Here is a 21,988-nt window from a genome sequence, read left to right as displayed (position 1 = left end):
TAGAGAGAAAACGACTATATGATTAGCTTTAAAACCAGTTAATTAAAATTGTTAAGATGTGTCTATAAATTCGTTTGCATACTCGTTTAACATATTCATAATTTGTATGTCACAATATAATGACATATTTCTATATATAAATTATTTTGCGCTACAAAGAAAAAAAAATATTAACTATCCCAATTTTATTTATATTAAAAAAAACTGCTCCTTGATACGTGATGTGCAATCACACGAAAATAACTATTAAAAAAATTAGATACTATTAATACGGGATTGAAATAGAAATAAATTAGCCCTCAGTCGACTTCTAACTTTCGAAACGAACCGCATATTCCGCCGAGCTCTTCGTTATTATCCGCGTGACAATCTTTCGGTGAAATCTCAATGTACATGTTGTCGAGAGCCTTGAGTTGATTTTTCTTCTCTTTCAGCTCCCTTTTGAATTCAGCTGAAAAGTAGATATTGTGAACAAAGTAGAAGTAAAAAGTCAAATAACATATAAAAACTTTTATTAAAAGAAAAATTCAGAAAAAGGACAGAAATATTTATTACCGATCATTTCCGAGAGTGGAACTTCCCCTCCGTATTCCTTCGGCAGTATCTTCGGATCTATCGCATCTCTCAAATCCTCCACATCCTTGTGTATCTGCCAATATTAGTTATTTGTCAGTCGTGTAAATTTACACACAGAATCGTCAACATAATTTGTAGTACTTACTATAACGCGAGACTTGAGCTTATCATTAAGCAGCGAGATGGCAAACTCAATGATCTTCGCTACGCTGCCGGGAATATTGATCAAGTGCGTCTCCTTGTGACGCATCGGGGTGCTGTTCTGTATGCATCTCAACATGTTACGAATGTCCGTGAAGGACCAGGCGCTGAGGTGGCTCATGGTTAATCCGGACTCGTCGTTGAGATGTGTATAACCATGGATCTGATTTTCTTCGTCGTCCATCAGAGTCTCCACCACCATACTGTGGACTCGCGCCATGTGTACCGATGAGAATTTGCAAGGATCGAAACGTCCTTAAAAATAGAAAAATAAAGTAAAAATATCTAATATATTTGGAGAACATTCTCATAAATTATAAAGCAGAAAAATGCTATATATTAATAATAATTTAAAAGACGATATGTCAGGATTGTGAATTTAAAAAAACGAAATATAATATGATTATACAATCATCAATATTGTAAACCAAATTTAAGTCTAAAGTTTAAAAATCTTTGATGAAATAAAAAGAATTTATATAATTAATACAATTTGAGATAATTAATTCAAATAGAAAGCGAGTTAAAAAATATAAGTGAGATCAATAAACAGAACCATTTCTTTTAACTTGATATCACTGGAATCTATGCCAATTATTTTGTATTAATTTAAACTGTTGCTTTTTTCTACATATCAATCTGATTTGAAATACACAAATTGAAGTAAACAGTTTAAATTAATACAAAACAGTTCGCACAAGCTCCAGTGATATCTAGCTAAAAGAAATATAAAAGAAAAATTAAAATGTCTTTTTATAATAGATAACGTTGACTTTAAAATCAGTTTATTTGAATAATGCATAATTAAACTGTTTAATCTAAAAAAATATAAGTAAGATCAATAAACAGAACTATTTCTTTTAACTTGATATCACTGGAATCTATGCCAATTATTTTGTATTAATTTAAACTGTTTACATTTATTTGTATCCTTGCAAATGTTGTTTAATCTAAAAGAAATATGAGATGCCAACAAACAAATTAAATTTGGTTCTATTTGTTGATCTCTCTTATATTTCTTTTAGATTAAACAGTTTAATTATGCATTATTTAAACTGATTTTAAAATCAACGTTATCTATTATAGAAAAGTATTTTAATTTTTAAAATATTTAATTGGATTTTAAACTAATCTTTGGACTTTTGCATTTTTAAGGATCGTTACCTGCACACGACAGTATCATTTTTCGACCGTGTCGATCTCGTTTCGGCAAAGGTACCAGGTACCCGCTGTCGATGATGGCCTCGAGGTCCGGATCATCGATGTCGAGTTTCTGGAACCAGTCGGGATAAAGTTGTCTGATGGTGAGATAGCGTTCGAGCATCTCCTGGGCCATCGGTAGACTAAACTTCTTCGTTCTGAGGAATCTCAATAGGAAAAGTGAATCGGTCCTACACTTTTTAATCGCTGGATGCTTCTGGATCCAATGACGGAATTGCTCCAAAGCCTGTTCCCTCGTATTGTCATCCTCGCGAAGCTCTAGTCTGGCTGTTTTCAGCGTCTCCGCGTCCAACGTGCTCTTGTACTCGTCATACTCTTCGTGTTGTCCCTCCGTCACCATTGTCTGAAAAGTAATTCGAGCTTGACATTCTATCCCGATGGATCCTGTGTCCCGATCGAGCAACGTTATCCCGGTGCTATATCATTTGAAAAAGAGGGAGAGTCATAAGATACATTCAAACAAAAATTTAAATTGATCAAACTAGGTGAATATTAATTTTTTATTATTAGGATAGCGGCAATTAGTTCTTATTTAATTTATAAGACTGAACAAAACAAGATAATATATAATTATCATTAAAAATATAAAAAAATCATATTAGTTAAGAACGTCAAATTAGGATTCTTGGTCAAATTTATTACTTGCTAGGAACTGTTAATATGATATGGAGCGTAAAGAGAAAGCAGACAGAGCATCAAGATATTACAGTGTATAGTCTGTAATAGAGAATTATAAAGTATAGCAAAGATATAACCGGGATTAAAAATTTATATAAAGCGTTCAATTTTTGATATTAAAAATTTGTACGACGATACACAAGTAATATTTTCTCTTTAAATTCATTCTTATATTTGTATTTAAATTCCACAAGTAAAATACATATTTAATTATTAATAAAATGTTAGTGTTTGTTAATGTTTCTAATTGTAAGTTTTAGTTTCTATAAAATGAAAGAAAAAATATATTAATATTATATTAAATATATATTAAAATTTTTTCTACACTTTCCATATTTAAATTAAACTTTTATATATTGCGATAATTTTAATATTTAATATTTAGTTGAATAATTAAATATTTAGTTAACAATTTTGTGTAAAAAAATAATTTTAATGCAAGCGCATATCTTTGCTATATCACGCATTTTTAAAATTAATAATACCGAGATTTTTCATTTCGTCATTTATTTGAATAATTAAATATTTAGTTAACAATTTTGTGTAAAAAAATAATTTTAATGCAAGCGCATATCTTTGCTATATCACGCATTTTTAAAATTAATAATACCGAGATTTTTCATTTCGTCATTTATTTTGAAAAATTATGTTCAATGATCTCACAATAAGAGAGATTATTTTTATAATTCCATACATATATACGGTGCTTAAACAACTTGCGGAATGAAAGTGAGACATCGAGAGGAAGTAGTATAAGAGGCCTCAACCGCTGTACGCAACGAGAACACACATACATTTCGCGATGTACCCAACTTTCTATCCCATCGCGACATTCGAAGCGCAATACCGTAAACGTATAGGAACGCAATATTGTTTCAGTTCGAAAGTAGGTACGCAAATTAATCCAATACTTTTATCCATTATAAAATAATTTAGATTTAAATATTAAAATTTAAATAATGTGATCTTGAGTCGCTATTAACGTTTGAAAAACGCTGTATAAAATAATAATGCAAACAACAGTTATAAAATATATATATAACTATGAAGGAGCACATATTTGGTATTAATATAAGATTTTGTTTGCACTTCAATTTTAAAAATTGCTACTAAAGTCGCTAAAATGATTTATTCTATATATTAAAAGTTCTTAATAAAGGTATTACGAATTATAAAATATATAAGAAATGGTATCACAAATTTCGTGATGGAAACTTTGGTATATGAAATTCTGAATACATTTAACCACATTCCGATTAAGAGCCTGACAAATTTTTTTCTCGTTGGAATTAAAAAACTCTTCTAAATATAACGTTGAATGTTGACGTAAGAATATTAAAAATAGAATTACTTTAATTATTTGTGTATATATGCTCTTATTATAATAATAAATAAATTTTAATTCTTGTTTAAAAAGCATCGAATTAATTTGCTCACTTAATATATCAAAAGAATAGTAGTCTTAAAATATCATTATTGCAAGAGATCTCTACTGGCAATGGAAAAGACAACGTAGGTAGTATGTGAGAAAATTATCGCGCAAACTCGATGAACGGGTTACATTGATCCACTTTTACCAGTCGCGTTCGCCAAACGCTTTTGTCTCTCCGCGAAAAAATCTATAAATCATATATCTAAAAGGTTTAATTCGATTTTTCGATTAATCAATTTAATATTTCCGGTTTCTTGTTCTTTTTTTACGTGCACTTTTTTTCTTATCCTCATTTTCTCGTCACATGTCCTTCTTTTAATTCTGCATAAAATTAATTATACTTTTGATAGACTTTTATCTAATTTGTCGAAAAGTAAACATTCATTTGTCTTTTAAAAAATGTTTTGTAACAGATATTTTTAATAATATATTTAAATACTTAAAAATACCCGTTTTTAATTATTATATTACGTAACATTTATTTAGAACCGCATGTCATTATTCATGTGTAATTCCATATATAAGAGAAGATTTTAATTAATAGTGTAAGATATTTTACTTACACGCACTTGACAGATTAATTCTTAATACTTGATTAATATTATTCGATTTACTTTTTTAATTCCTTCCTTCTCCGAGATGATTTCCTTTCTCTTCTTCTCTTCACGTTTCTTTAAGAAATTTTTTTTAAACGTTGTTGGAGTCTATCGAGTCGAAAGCATCTAGTCAATGAGAATGTCAACGTTGCACTATTTTGATTCCACTTGGTGACTCGGTTTGGAGAACACGTCTAGGTATCCGCGACGCGGAACAAAAGTCTGACTTAACGCACAGTACCAAAGGAGAAAAAGACGTTGACTGTCGAGCGATGTACACCAAAGTAACCCGGCTGCTCGATCGGCTGGTCAATTTAAGGCGGGATTGTCGTGGTGGTGCTGTCTCTCCAACGTGAACGGACTCTCAGGACCTTCACCTACATCTTGTCGACGTTCTCCATGTCTCGCTCACACTCACGCAACATCCGCAAGATATATGTTCGCCTATTATACACTGCACAAGTATGTTGGTACTTTTAAAATATAAAAAACAGAATATAATAGTATCAATTTGTATTATCAATATATTGATATTGAAGAAAAATCTTTAATATATATATAAATATATACACACACATACATGCACACACACACACACATATATATATATAAGAATCAAGTATCTGCATTTATTGATTTTTTTATGGATAAATAACTAATCAATTTAAATGAATTTTAATGAGAAAATTAGAATTTACGTTTTTTTAAATTTATTAATAATTTTATACATAAATATTGAATTTTAATTTTTAAATAAAATTGCAATTAAGACAAATTCAACTATGTTGTCTCTTTTAATGTTGTGTATGTGATATAAATTTTGAATAAGTTATAATATTCCGTGCTTCCATCTTAATTCATGGTAAAATCATCATTACCAATAGGTGTGTGTTCTAATAAAATTTATGAAAAGTTTTAATTTAAAATTAGTAAAAAAACTTTTCATATTTTCAAAAATTCTTGCTTCAATTTTGTAAATATATGTGTAAGACAAATTAATATTTTATAAATAATAATTGTTAATATATTCTGTTGATAAAAATAATAATTTTTTTCTAAAAGGAATTCTTATTAAACGTATAATTTCAGGAACTCATTTGCAATAGTCATTAACGTAAGAACATTCCATGACAGTTAACGTTCTGTCATATAATATCTACATCTAAAGCTAAGCCGGCTGTTACTCATTTGCATCGTCAAATGCAAATTGTCAAATGCAATAACTAGTATTTATGTAATGCTGAATTTAATCATACATCTGTCCTACATCAAATATAATTTTAAAATTAAAAAAAAGAAAACATAATATGTTAAACTGCTATAACTTAGACAATAAATATAAAAATTGATATTTTATATAAGCTCCTGTATTTTTATATATATATATGCAGTCTATTTACATAAAGAGAGTATCTCTACACAAATATATTTACACCTACTCAAAAATATTTAAAAATAATTCATATTTCATGAACATTAATTTCTGTTATATTCTTATATGGATATGTTGTAAAAGTCTGAATTTTGCTAATATACTTTCAATAGTTGGTCATGATTCATGTATATACGAATTAAAGTATCGTATTACTTTCCTTGGCATAAAAAGCACCAAAGAAGCTCACTATTCTCGAGTGCCAACACTGCTAAAGGATTCACTTTCTTTTCGTAATCTTTCATTTTGCTTTCACTCGCTCATTCGAGCGAAGATTGCCGAGCATTCTGATGAATATCACGGTTGTTTTTTTTTATTTCACATCCAGTAACATCCAAATCTATACCATTGCTCTTTGCACAACACGATCAATTTCATCGGAAAATTGATAAACTGGATGCAATTTTTTCTACTACATTTTTCTCGTATTTTTTAAATGTGCAATACAAAATATAGTGAATATTTCTCTTACATTTCGTATATTGAATCACAACAGAAAATATACAGAAAAAGAGAGAAAGAGAAAAAATCTCAACTGAAAATGACGTAATATTATAATTTAATGTACACTTCGCAGAGACACGCTCCTTCAATATTTCTTTAAAAAATTATATTTGAGGATTTATTTAAGAAATAAATTTATTTGAGCGTATAGAAGATAAATTATCTTATAAATATTATAAAGCCAATATTTTTTTAAATTATACATAAAGATATATAACATAAAATTAGTCATCTTGTGAAACAAATAAAAGTTTATGTAAATATAAAGATAATGACATAAAATTAGTTACCTTGTGAGACAAATAAAAGTTTGTATAAATAATAATTCATAGATTATTACCGTTAAGTAATTTCTTTTAGATTTCGAGTGTGACGTAATCACACATCACATATTTATAATGACCACGGAAAATGAAACGATTTGACTTGTAGACATTATTAGTTACTTAGCATACGAAGAGTCTTGTCGAGCATTTTTAAAAGAGATTCATGTTCTCTACATTTAAAAAATAACGGCTTATTTATTCAATGTTTCGAACTTCTTATTGGATATTGAGATTTGGCTTTGGAATAGCAAAGCAAATTTTACTGTTCATGTTTGCATTCGCGATTGCCGAGTACGTCAAGAAATGTTAAAAGAAATGCTATAAGAACTTTGGCCTCTATAGGCTAAAACTTATGATTATACAACAGGTTTAAGATTGTCATTGTTTTTTTTCTTCCATACAAGATACGCCTCATTATTCAATTTGTTAAATACGAGACGAAAATCAAGTCTGTGTCTGCTGCTCAGTTTTACCAGCTTACTATTTTAGTATATAATGGAAATGCATTCGATTTGGCATTTGATTAATAAAAACAAAGATAAAGATTCTAAACTCAAATATAAAAAGGAATTCTATCTAGAAAATGTGATTATAATATTATTTTTTTATAATTCTTTTTTGTGAAAAACATGAAAAAAATATGGATGTCTAGAAAGCGAAGAAAGCTTCTCTCATCAGCTCAGTTAGGCCTATTCGGATAATCAGGCGCTTTATTCCGCCTTTTATTCCGTGAAATTTAACCGCAAATGCTACAACCGGACGTACCGCATGCCTGCTTACCGTTATGGCTGCGTAAATTATTGCGTAATATCCATCGCTGGCACACAACAACGTTTCTTGACGTTGCGTCGGTGAAAGTCACATACGTTTATAATATATATCAAGGCATACGCCTTTCTATTTCTCTTTGCATTTTTAGATATTAGAATTCGACAAATCTTTCTCGGAGTTCCCTTTGCTTTGCGATGTTACTGATGTGTGGACTGAAAAAATGATTCGTGTCGTTAGCATGTGAACACAACGTGAGTCACTAAGCTTATAAAATAAATTGCATATTGCAAGTAAAATTTGTCAAATAATCATTGAAAGCTATATTAACATCAAAATTATACGGATCATTTGTATCACTGAAAAAATATTACAAATATTACAATAAGTTACTTTAAATTATAAAGTTAAATTAACTACTTATATGTAATTTAAATATAATTTATTTCAAAATTATAAATCTTTCGAGAATTGTGAATCTTCGTATTTCATATTAAAAAAAATTCCTTAAGAGAATTCTTAAGAATTACCAAAATATATTTGAATTATATGTCCTTTGTAAAGCTCTTCAACAACAACGAATCTAAGAAAGTAGAAATCTTGACGGGATTGTTTTATGGCCGTAACGAAACTTCGAGGCCAATTATGTGTAGACTCTTAAATGAGGCTCGTGAATCAATGCGTATCCATCAATCTAGCGGTGCAGTTTATATGCAATTTATTGTGCCTATCGTGCGAAAAATAGGATAAAGAGAGAAAATTTGTAGCATGTAATGTTTTTAGATATACTTGTACACTGATGAACAGTACAGATAAAATAATTAGCGATAATAAACATGACTGAAAATAATATGTTTATACTAGAATATTTATAGAAAAGCGCCTTATTTTATACACTTAAAAAATATTTATTTTTTACGAATATCATTTTATACGTGTAATAATTAAAATAGTTTTTAAGATTTTACTCATCTCTAATAATTTTACTAATAAAGTAAAAAAATATTGTTTCTTTTTTTTTTAACAAATTGAATAAACAACGACGATTTGATATTTTATCATTTTGAGAATTTGATATTTTATTATTTGATATTTTATCACTTATTTTATCATATCCAGGATACTTTCGTAAAAATGATTATAAATTTGTATATATTTGTGTGCAAATGCAAAATACTATGAAATTTTGCTCACGTTAATATGATTATTATTGAACATATAATCGTCATACAAGTTTGAAAGTTTCGTATCGTCTGAGTGGCTAACAACACGTTCCGAGACTTCCAAGAACGCTTCAGTCGCTGCACTTTCTCCGACGACCCTAAAACTGACGCTCATTGAAACGAAAGTGCAACAACCTCAGTTCGATCTCAGTGGAATAGTCTTGAGTTATTAATATAATATCTAGAAATCTAGAATATATGTTAAATTAGTGATGCAGCTTGATATTTAGATTATCATTTTTTTAATAACTAAAATAATGAATGCATTTACAGCTAAAGTTTTTTTAAGATTAAATTTCTTTAGGATTTATCATTATTTTAATTATTAAAAAAGTGATAATATACATATCAGAATGATTTAAAGATGAAACATTTAAATGTAATAGTAAATATCTAAATATTACTATTAAACATTATCAAATCTGAAAAGTTAAATTTCTTTTCAACAGTTATACTTAATTAGAAATTTCCTGACACATTTGTTGTTATGGTTTCCTATATAATAACCCGCTATTTAGTAAAGAATCTTGCAATCGCGCTATGAATCACAATCGTAATTATAATAAGTCAGATTTGGGAGCTTTGGGAAAATTAAAATGAAAATTATTTCCCTTGAGAAAAAAATGAATATAATTTCTCTCTCATTTTATAATATACATATATATTTATATATATATATATAAAGTAAAAAGCTGTGTACACACGCCTCTACCGATGCTACATCTATGTATAAATGTACAGATGCGCGAATACGCTCGCATAAACACCCGATTCATATTAATTCGTTTAACGAAACTTTAAGTACAAAGCGTGTCAATCGCGGAACTTCCGCGTTGCTACACTATTATTTATCAGAACATTTATCTATGCGTTTTCGTTTTATGTTATCATTGTAAACGAACTTATATAAACAATCTGACAAAAAAATCAATTCAGTCGTATAAAAAATGTGTGCCCACTAATATCATGGTGATCACGAGCAATTTTCTTGCATTTTTTATAATTGATTTCTTACGCTGTGTTGGCACTGTTATTCGTAAAAACATTAGCAACAAATCTACAATATTAAATTATTGAAAAAAAATTTTATATTGTTAATATTTAGAATAATTGTGAACTTGTTGTTGAGTGTAGATTTGAATAGAATATACTTGCTTAGAAAAATATTGTATAAAAAATTACTTGGAGAATTTTATTAACAAAAAGAATGTTTAATGGCAAATATTTTGCGGCATAAATATGAATCTTTATTCGCGCGAAACGAATTGACAAAATCGTGTCACCCATATAGCTATGCATATACAATATTTCTTGCATATAATACATCAATCACGATATTAACAATATCAATGGAAAATTTGCATGGCTTTCGATTGTTATTCATGCCGAATAATATTCAATTTTGGCAATCAATAATCTATTTTCGCAAGTCTTATTTCATGTTTGATCAACTTTTCGTTGTGATCTACTTTAAATCCGGACAATACTTTTGCCCAGTGATCATCTGAGAATAACATTATCAAAAGTTAGGTCCCTGTTCTCGCGTTGGACACCGGATTTTTTGAATGGATTCCACGGAAGCCTTTTAACTACGTGCGCTGTAGTGACGGATCCCGCCGGGCTCGGCTGGCCGGAAGACACCCCAGAAGAGCTACTTGCTGAAACGCTCCCCTTATCGTGGTGATTGTTGGGTTTCCCTGGTTTCTAAAATATTTATATAATGTTTCTTATACTTTCTCATATTTATTTAAATGACTTGTAGGAACAGCGTTTCAATTGTTTCGATGAAGAAAAAAATAATATTATGGCAAATAGAAAAGCTCATTTTTTGATTGAATAGCACCGTTGTGTGCAATGTTCTTAAACATATTTTTTTCTATTCTCTATTTTCTTGATAATTAAAGTATCGCACATAGCACGTACGTATTATTATGTATGTTCTTTATTAGAGCGATACTAATTATAGATTTTATCATTCACCTTTAAATAATTTCTATCCATTGGTGTGACCAATTTCAAATTTATAAAGTCACCGCATTGTTTTATCATCCGCACAACTTGTTCATGAGATGCCCATTTGACATCTTTATCGCCAATGCCAACTATGAAGTCGCCCTCTTTCATTCCGCCTACCTAAAATAAAAAATAGTTCTTTCGTTATCGCTGTCATAATTATCATTAAAAAAGAAAGCAAATTAAAAATAATTGTACTATTAGATTATTTATTTAATTAATTATAACTGACAAAAATTTGTTAATAAATATACTCTTACATCAGCCAACGAATTATGATCGACGGCAGCTATTATCACCGGAGCATCGCCGCGTACACTAAATCCAAAACCTTCGCCGTCAGGACCTCTTTGAAGCTGCACCAATCGCGGCGCAGTCCAGTGTCGTTTGGCTGAAAATATTGCTACAGGTCCTAATGATCTGAAAAGATCATCCACTCCATGCTGTCCGAAATCCGGATGAGTAATGCTAAGATGAAATTTCGTGGAAGCTGGTATTTGCAAATAGAAAATGATAAAATTAAAAATTTTTACTTTCAGATTATCTTTTTTCTTATCTGTTTTTTATCGAAATGCAGAAAACAAAATTAAATTATAGTAATTGATATATTTTTCGAATTTGTTCGAAAAATATCATACCAATTATATCTGGCGGATCCAACAGTTCTCGAAAATCATCTTCGTTGCCGAATCTGTTATAGCTGTCGAGTGTCGCTTCGTGTGCTTTCTTCAAAACCCTCGCTAACGCTTGTTTACCCTTTAGATCGCGACACATTCTCTGCAGTCGTTGACTCTCGTCGTGTAAAACGAGAGCTTCTCTAAGATGAGCTTTACCTGTAATGAGAAATTTTTTTCAAGATCTATTCTTTGTACTTATAAAAAATTGTTAATATTTAAAATAAATAAAAAATATTGAAAATATAAAAAAATTAGATATATCAATATTAGATATATCAATTTAAATGACAAAATAAATAAATAAAGGTAAGTGCTAAACAAAATAGTGAGAGTCTAATACCCAGTAATTTTCTTTCGTTGTCATCTCTGGGAACAATTATGTCCAATTGAGTCTTCCCATCGCTCTTTTGAATATGCTCTAATGTGAGCCTTGTTTCTACACGAAACTCAACGATCGGTCTGTCTAATAGACCAACCGCGAGATGTTTATGAGCAAGGGCGAGATAATGCTCGCGCTTCACCAGTATCAGTGAAATCCAAGTCTCTGGGACATAGTCACGAACCGGCTCACGCGATATTAAACCGTGAACGTCATTGTATATTGCTGCAACCTAGATTAATTATCTCGATGAGTCATTCATATTTATCGTACTGATAATCACGAGACGGAGACAACTAATTGTAGGAAATTTTGTTTACCTGAGCAGCCTCTTGTGCAAGGTCCAAGCAAACATCGATGTTTCTACCGTCTTTCGATTGAAGCTCCAATTTTTCGAAGAGACACTCTCTTGCTTGAGCCTAAAAACATGAGAACACAAAATGAATTAATTGTTAATATCCAAAATATGATACATAGAATAAAAGATTCTTTACTACAAAATAATATATAATTTTTTATTTAAATTTTGTAAGAATAATTTTACAAATAATAAAAATATATATACAAATATATTAAAAATAAAATAAGTTATTGAAAATTCTCTGCAAATATATATATAATGTATAATAATTTAAATATATATGTATGATTAAAAATAGATAAAACAAATAAGATAAGAAAAGAATTTTAGTTACAAATAGAAACAAGTGGCTGATTACAATAATAAAAATTTACCAGCATCAGTTGTACGAGCATCTCCAACATATCTGGACCCAAATCCATACTCGGTGCATTCGTAAAATTTTCGTGAATGTATCGGAAAGTGCCCGCTGCTCGCAGGAAAGCATCAACCGCCTGATCGAGTCCTCGAGCGGACAAGCGATCCTGTTTAGCAGCCAATTGTGTGTAAAGTGCGCCGGCATTAAAGAGAATCGAAGCCTTCTCGAAGGCGACAGTTCGCTGACAACTCGGCACTCCTGTTAACGAATCAAACCATTCGAAGTAGATGCCAAGGCTTCTATCAGGTGGAAAGAATCGCCTTTCTATGAAGTAGAGCTGATTGTAATAACGCAGGAGCAACGCAATGCCTGCCGAGTCTCTAGTCGGTGTCCTTGTAGCCTATGAGTGTGCAGATTAAAATTTTTAAATATTTATGTATAATATACTATCAATTAAAATTAAATCACATTTTAAGATAATATTCAAACCATTATGATATATTAAAATTAGAGGTGAACAATCAAAAAATTCTCAGACAATCAAACAGTCTCCAGTAGAATTTTTATATTATAAATAAAATAAGATATATTTTTATTTTTTATATTTCTTACTAATTTAATTCAAATTATTATTATATAAGAAAAGAAATATATTATTTACTTACCTGTCTAGTTTCCATTAAATCTGCTATAGCTTCTTCGTAGTTTTCGCCATCTTCGCTATAATGCTCCAAGATAAAGTCCTACACGAGAAAAAAAGATTGTTTACGTGGGGTAATCGATACTTCGTGACACGTGCATGTAAAACATGGAGAATCGCAGCACGTGACCAAGAATATTAAATCGATATCTTCATAGCAACTACGAGACTTTTCCAGTTATTGTGTGTTTGCGCATTTCTTCTTAAGAAACGTGCTTACGAATTTTCTTCTCGTATTAATAATTTCTTTTTAAAGTTTGAACTAACAAAAAAAAAACAAAAATGGTAAAAATCACCCTTGAATTAATACGAAAACGCTCGGAACACAACGAGGGAGAAATATCGACGTTGGAAGAGATAGCTTTACACCAAGAAAATATCGATAAAATCCAACTGATAGATCGACATTGCCGGTATCTTAAAATCCTTTTATTACAGAATAATCTTATATCAAAGATAGAGAATCTGAGTATGCTGAAGAGATTGGAATACTTGAACTTAGCTCTCAATAATATCGAGGTTATCGAGAATCTGGAGGGTTTAGAGAGCTTAAAGAAATTGGATCTCACTGTCAATTTCATCGGCAATTTACAGAGCGTAAAAAGTCTCAGGTATATCTTTTATAAATGATATTCATCGTCAATATATATTGGATTGAAAATTATATATATGGAAAAATAATAAATAATATATTTAATATTATTCTCTCTCAGACCTATATATATATATATATCAATAAATAAAAATTTATAATAAAATATATAATAAATATATATGTATAAATTTCGATAAAATTAAATATAAAATATCTTTTATTCTAAATGTTTATTCTCTAAGAATTAAATAACAAACAAATAATTAATATTCCAAATATATTGCCAACTCGATATGAATATTTCGTATTTTTCTTAGGTGCAACGAAAATCTGGAGCAGCTGATTTTAATGGGAAACCCATGCGTGGATTATGAATATTACAGACAATATATTGTGGCGACTTTGCCACAATTGCGAGAACTTGATATGCAAGAGATTGAAAGATCAGAACGTATCAAGGCATTACAGATTTACGCTCGAACGCGAGACGATGTTATCGAGAGTTATCAACGTTACGAGAAAGCCAGGATAGTCGAAAAGACACGTCGCATTGCTGCACTTGAAACGACAGAGATAAAGACGGTAATTTTTTTTCAGATGACATGTATGAGTAATAGGTGTCGTGACGACAATTCCATTGCTGAGCTAGTATATAATTTAGTAAGCATACAAATCAGTTATATTGTTCAGTAATTATTTAAATATTATTGAAGTGTATTCTACTAGCATTTAATCAAGATCGTGGTACTTATCATAAATCTTCATGTTAATTTACTAAGGAAACTTTTTAGAATAGTCCAATTTGAATTACAAAAGGCTTTAAAGAAGGTTACAGAATTTTTTTATTTTTTTAGTTGAGCTATATATTCGAGTAAACATTTTTCAAATAGTCTATTAGCACGTAAGCAGTTGTACTGTAGACTCATTTAAACAAGAAAATTGCAAATAAGAGCGAATAATATCTCCTTTAGAATACTGTAGGAGAGAAACAGGAAAATATAAAAAACGAACGAAGCGAGAACATAAATACCGAAATGGATGACGAACGTTTCTGGAAACAGACTAGTCATCATACACCGGAAGATAGAATCGCCATCGCTGAACGATCCTTAAAAAAACGAGAGATGAAAAATCGTTCTTCGGATAAGACCAATGATCGTCCAAAACGTGTTATAAAATTATTCGCCCCAGATGGAAGAGCTTATAATATAAATCAAGCAAAAGTGTCATTTAAGCTAAACGACGAGGATGACCCCAATTTTGTTGTTCTCGAAGTTTCTGTTTACAGGTAGTCATTGACGTAATACAATATGCATTGTGTTAAATAACCATATGTATTATATTCAAGCAATAGATAATTAGGTGAATAAGTGTAGAAAAATACACATTATGGCAATTAATTTCGTAAAAAATTTATCAGCGCATTTCAAGATTAAATAATTAATTTCTAACACATCCATTCTTCAAATAATTATTAACATAATGTTGTCTGCTTTTTAACAAATTTATTAAAATTTATTAAGAAGTTCAATCTATTCTTATTGTTTTTTTTTTTCAAATTCGTAGGCACTTAGATACTTCTTACGTCGACGTCGACGTAAACCCGACTTACGTGCGAGTTACCATAAAAGGAAAGATTCTGCAGTTGACTCTACCTTGCGAGGTATCGGTTGAGAAAAGTAATGTTCGACGGAATACGACCACAGGAAACTTGGTGATCAATATGGCTCGCTTAATCCCGTGCAAAACAATCGTAAAAAAGGATGAATCAGTGAAAAAGAAAGAATCCAAACGTGAAAGAAAGATTCTTACAGTTCGGCCGCCTGTAATATCTCGGCGAGCTCTCCTCGAGATCGGTCCATCTACGGATATTTACGATTTTCTGATGGTAACGAAAGATTCCGCGAAACGGGCTCAAACGAATGAGAAGGCTCTCGCGAAGGAAGAGAAGAACCTTGAAAATTTCGAAGACAATCCGAACGTACCGCCTCTCGAGTAAAAAAGAACAATGGGAATGATTATGACGATCGAAAAATCGCACTCACGAAGATCCTGAAAATTGATCATCGCGTTGAATCGGGACTTACCTTGAACGGATCTTGAAAGTCGATATCTTTGGTTTCTTTCAGTCCCAATGGTATCATCGGCATAATAGGCTCAACGCTGAAAGACAAAACAATTTAATGTCATATCATCTTTGTTCATATGTCATTAAAGCTCACACAGTTCTCGCCAAACTTACCCGTCGACATTTTGATATAACTCCACCGAGCTGTTTAATTCGGCGAGCTGTTCCTTCAACAATTGCAGATTTGAATTGACGAAGCTTAGTTCCAAAGCGACGGTCTCCTTTAGTTTTCTGTTTGTAGTTGCCCTGAAATGAGATTAAAAGTAAATGTAAATGCGTTATCTATTTTTAGTTGTACAGCAAAATCTCATTTTATATCACATTTTTATTTATGTGATCATAAACCGTAATTTATGACTTTCAGTTTTGCACTAGTGCCTCTTTTATAGGAGTTCTAAAATCATTGAATGCCTCTTAGTGGCGATCTTTTTTTCTTAACAAAAATATCAAGACATCAATAATTTCCAAGTTATAAAAAAATTTTTTAAACTCCGTAAACTAAACTTTTGGAGTTAAAAAATTAATAAAATAATTTTTAATTAACTTCATAAAGTTTACTTTAATAGAATTATTTAATTAAAAAATATATGATGGAAAAAAATTGGAAATTTACAAAAACTTTTTTCAACATTTTTTGTTAAGAAAAAATTTACTCCAAATTGTGTTTAGAGAATCTGTTAGTAAAAAGACATTCTACGATTGTATGAGACAGCCTTTAAAATCAGATAAATCATGGAATGTATTTTACATTTATATTATATTCACAATTACACTAATATAATAGTTATATTTATACAATTATAAAACTACATATATTTTAACTATTAAATATAAGTTTAATATAAGTTCTTAAAAAGATATATGTATGTAAAAACACTCACTTGAAAAGATTCTCAGCGCCTGCTCGTAGTCGCAGCTCTTTGTTGATTTCTTGGTTGAGCTTACTCCGCTTGTTTTGCAGCTTTCCTCTGCAGGTCGCTACCCTCGGATCTGAACCCTGCGAACCATGAAACGAATAGTTAGCGATGCCTTCGACGTATCATATATGGGCCCGTAATCACATAATCCGTAAGGATCGCTGCAACGATAAAGACGAGTTCCGCTAATTCATCTTGATCAACCTAGCTCTGCCCAGCGATTATCTAGTCTTTTTTCAGATCAGAGTTTAAACCATATTATAAGTGGGAATAAAACATTTTTTTGTTAGATCTGTATTAAAATATACGAAGCAAATTCCATAAAAATTCTTTCTAAAGATTTTGTTCCAATCTATCGAGAGTATGTCATTTAGCGGTTCTAATATTAATTAATGTTAATATATGCTAATTCAGTCAACTATATCTTTCTGTTTATATTACACGCAAAAACATGATATAAAAAAGAAGGCAAAAAGTCAATCCGTGGTTAATTAATTCATATTATAAATGGAGCAGCACATCTTCATTCGAATGTACAATACTTGCTTGCCACATTTAAATTAATATTCAACATTTTAAATAAAATTCAACATTTAACTAATTTAATTTCCTACTTAACACACACACACATATAAAAAAATATTATTAAATACAATTTATAATTCCACATTTATGATAATTATTTATAGTTAAAAAAATAGATTATGAGATGATCATGCTCTTGATACCATCCAGTGCGACACCTTTTAAGAGAAGTTATTTCAGACTATGCACAACATATCATTATATATATCATTAACATCCATTTGATAATTAATATCCAGTTATCACAAAATTTTAATGTACATATTATATATATTTCTCTCTTATGCCAAGATTTGAAACTATGTGTATACCAAAGATAAATGCATAAACACACACAAAGTTACAGAAAGAAACGCTTAGTAAATATAAAATGCTTAAGAATGCCAAAATAATCAATCTGCTGTTGTACAAAGCAAAAGAAAAAAAAAGAAAAAATACGGTACGACTGTTAATACGCAGAGATTACACGTCGAAAGAAGCCGCGTTGACCTCGAGATCGCCGTGTGCAGCGGACTGTCAAGTTCGACTTCCTTTGCTCCTTACCCCGAACCGGAAGCATCTCCTCATGATAGCGTCCGGCGTAGTGATTTTCGCGTTTCGCGCACTCCGCACCGTGCCACCGCTATCTTTTCTTCTGTCGGTCGCTCTTCTCCCGTCTTTTTCGTCCCTCGTAGTCTCGCCCGGAACGACCATCTTCGCGTCCGAGGACGTGATTGCACGATCTCTCGGCAACGGGCAGTAGTGCACCCACTTCAGCATGATCGCGAATGCGCTAATTTATTCGATAATCTCGATCGTACCATCGGAACTGTCTTGAGAATGTTCTAAGATGCGGGCAAAGGTACGATTTCCTAGTGGCCGTCTATTATTACATCAACGAAAGTGGGATAAATGAAGAAGATGAAACATCCAGAAAATCTAACGTATGAAGTTTTAATTGATGTGTACATTTGTAATCCTCGCACATCATTATTATAGAATCTTGTAATAACGTCAAATAATTATATTTTAAGTTTATATATTTTGATATGGAGGTAATTTTTTCCTTTTGTGGAAATTTGCAGTAAAATATTACTGCCATATTTTTTTTTATACAGTTAATTAAAAAGCTTGCAAAATAAATTTTTTACTAATGTAGTAAAGCAAATATCAATTCCTTAAATAATGTAAAGTTATTTTAACAGAATTTTTTATTGACATTGAGTTGTAAATATGTTCTAATTATATAGTTTCTTTTCTTATATTCTATATAATTTCTTGGAAAATATTAAAAATTAAAAAGCAATTAATTAGCAATTAAAAATGATCAATTTTTATGGAAAAAATTCGGTATCACATTATTAATTTGAAAGAAAACGAATATTACTTCTATATCGCCTATACACGTAGAAAAATATCTGAAAAAAACTACAATTTTTTTCAGAAATTGTCATCGAAATATAGCCTGCATTTATCATTTTGCAGAATTCGATTATTATACGGAAGATTGACGTCATAAAATGTCTTGATGTAATTTAGAATACAAACATCTATTTATTTTGAATTTACGATTTTTCAGAGACACAAAATAAAAAACTATAACTAGCATCAATATTACTGTATTGTATTACTTACGTTTATGAAAGATAAAATAATTTGATTAAATAATGTGTTTATTTTTCAATTCTTTTTTTAATTTTCTCTCATTTTAGCTAATTAATTTTTTAATTAATTTTCTTCTAATTTAAATGAATGTGATACTAATGTTCACTTGAGCATATGAAGCTTGCTATCATTATATAAAAATTCAATAAAAATGTGGTTTATCACAAATGTTACAGAATTATTGTGTCGCATTTTTTTTAAGTGCGAATGATTTGTCAAAACGATACGGCACGATGTTCGATCTCTAGTCGTGTCTTATCGTTTTAAATAAAATATCGGCTCTCTCTTCTCTCTCTCTCTCTCTCTTTGAAAAGATGTATTATACGATGACACAGCTAATGTTCACATAGTGAAATTTCCGCGAAAAGAAGGTTCCGCGTTAAGTTTAAGATTAATGCAATTCGAATTGTTGTTTCGAATCGAAAACGTGGAAATAAATTCTGCTAATATTTAAAATTTTTGATAATACTCTTGTTCGCTAATTCAACACAAATTACAAAATAGTTATAGATCGCCAAGAAAATATTATGGAGAAGTAGGTTATTCAGTTATGTATTTCTGAGATATGTACATAACTAATGTAACTATCTAGCAGATCATAATTCTCTAAAATTGATCTAGTTTCATATACTAAAAAATATATTGAAAAATATATAATATGTGTGTATGAATAAAATATTTCTTTTCAATTAAAGCATTTTAAAATATTTAATTTATATAATATATTAATATAATTTAATATAATTTAATTAAAAACATATTTTTTTCTAAAATCTACATCAAGAGTCGTTAAGAGTTCTAAATTAATCTTTATATATTTTTAAATTTATTTTTTAACGTTGAAAAACTTTTCTTGCTTACATCTTCAATTATCTAAAATTCTAAGAATTATCTAATAATAAGTATAAAATGCAAGAATGATATATAATTATTAGTCTTTAATTAAACGCCATTAAATGATAGAAGAGTCAACGATTCTTGGTGGAATTATGAAATCCAAAAAAAAATAGGGAGTAGGATCATAAAGTGTAAGCGGTTAGCCTTTAGATGTAACGGCGGACTAGGTGTTCGCGTTACCGTAATTCCGTTCCACTCTACTTAATAAGCCATCTCGCTAACGCGATAAGCGCGATTCGAAGGTAACGATGGGTTATCCATAACTGTCGTTTGAGCCAACCAATATAAAATCCAAAAGGCGCGTCCTGAACACTCCATTACCTTTGGAGTTTCGGAGTTACGAATTGTGTGCGTAATAGCGTATCGCGACTTCATTATAATTTCATAACGTTGTGCATTACCAAGTAGAATCGTCAGTTACGCGGATTCTTTCTTACATAATAAAAAAATGCAGTAAATACTTGTTAATGTTTGTATATTTAGACGTCGCGTAAAAAAAATCATTTTTTTTCTCTATAAAATTCTCTACATAAAAATAGAGCGAGATATTGTCTTGCGATCTTTCTTTTTTTATAATCCTTTGATTGTATCAAAGTAAACTTAAAAGCGTAAACATTTGTTATATTTGTTACATAAACTGTGCAGATTACTCAAATATTTTTTTTGTATATGTGTATATGTTGATCAATTCGTGAACTGACTTTTTCTTAATGCAATTATAGCAATTTGTTCAACCGCTGGAGAGCAACGGCACACGTTATACTTTATAAAGAAAAAATATGGTGTAAATAGGATATACAAGAGTTAACTCGGTCAATTAGAAAAGTTGCGAGATTATTATTTCTCGTTCTACAGGAAATTGTTGAACATTGAGTTTTTCATGACATAAATATCGATAGTTTAAATATCAACGTGTCGATCGCAAAATGCATAGTATATATATAACGCATGCATTCGTTTTACACACACACATATATATATAGAAAGAGAGAGAGAGAGTCTCACTGCACTTAACATTTTTTATATATATGTACAATATATTAGAAAAGTTTATAATTTATATACGCATTTTTTTCATACTTTGAACCACAAAAATAAACATACAATCTAAAATACATATATAAATTAAGGTAAATAATAATCTTTTTAAATATACATATTTAAAGTTTAATTTAAAGTTTAAAGTTTCCAATATTATATACATATGTATTTTATAGCCTGAAAATTTTATATTATAGATTTTATTTTATATTAAATAAATAAAGTTTTTTCTTTATAGAGAAAATAAAAGAGAAAAAAATAGAGATAAACATCTGAACAGATTTTGAATCAGATATTAGATATTATAATATGATAAATAAAATTAAGTCTGTTTACGTTTATTCTTATGATTCTGATCAACTAATTTCGATTATATCAAAAATCGATCTCGCTAAACGTATTCATATTAAAAAAAAAAGAAAATTTAATCACGAAAGGAATCTGTTCCATCGAATCTTCCTTGAGAAAGAATTGATCGCTAATTCGAACAATCAGAAGGAAATGCGTGAGTTTTGAGACACTGGGTATGCCGCACCGCGGATGCATACGCGACGTTAACGACTTTGCCGGATGTTATCGCGCACTAAATCTACCGTAACTCGCGCGTTATTAAACCTCGCGGCCCAGTAGCTGGTCGGTCGCGTAACTGTTTGCCAAGCGAATCGAAGACGAGGCCGATCGGAATTGGTATCGATGGACTATATAAATCGACATTGAGCGTTTGTGTGTAAAAAAC

At 30.1% G+C, this 21,988-nt stretch overlaps 2 protein-coding genes across 2 annotated transcripts; one reads left to right on the top strand and one right to left on the bottom strand.

Moving 5' to 3' along the window:
- Positions 1-58: 58 nt before the first annotated feature.
- LOC140667425 (rhophilin-2-like) lies at positions 59-18,682 on the bottom strand. Its single transcript, XM_072895352.1, has 15 exons — positions 18,214-18,682; positions 17,050-17,165; positions 16,283-16,414; positions 16,128-16,203; positions 13,411-13,488; positions 12,762-13,145; positions 12,347-12,445; positions 11,988-12,258; positions 11,609-11,803; positions 11,231-11,460; positions 10,938-11,090; positions 1,942-2,341; positions 722-1,032; positions 556-649; positions 59-451 (listed from the first exon to the last, which is right to left on the bottom strand). The coding sequence occupies exons 1-15, from the start codon at positions 18,427-18,429 to the stop codon at positions 300-302; spliced, it is 2,907 nt and encodes a 968-aa protein (XP_072751453.1). The 5' UTR covers positions 18,430-18,682; the 3' UTR covers positions 59-299.
- On the top strand, positions 13,728-16,298 carry Tilb (touch insensitive larva B). Its single transcript, XM_072895349.1, has 4 exons — positions 13,728-14,056; positions 14,358-14,622; positions 15,012-15,328; positions 15,607-16,298. The coding sequence occupies exons 1-4, from the start codon at positions 13,728-13,730 to the stop codon at positions 16,037-16,039; spliced, it is 1,344 nt and encodes a 447-aa protein (XP_072751450.1). The 3' UTR covers positions 16,040-16,298.
- Positions 18,683-21,988: the final 3,306 nt, after the last annotated feature.

The sequence above is a fragment of the Anoplolepis gracilipes genome, chromosome 7, assembly GCF_047496725.1.
Source record: "Anoplolepis gracilipes chromosome 7, ASM4749672v1, whole genome shotgun sequence".
NCBI lineage: Eukaryota > Metazoa > Arthropoda > Insecta > Hymenoptera > Formicidae > Anoplolepis > Anoplolepis gracilipes.
The sequence above is the reverse complement of the archived record's forward strand: the minus strand, read 5'-3'. Positions and strand labels throughout refer to the sequence as shown.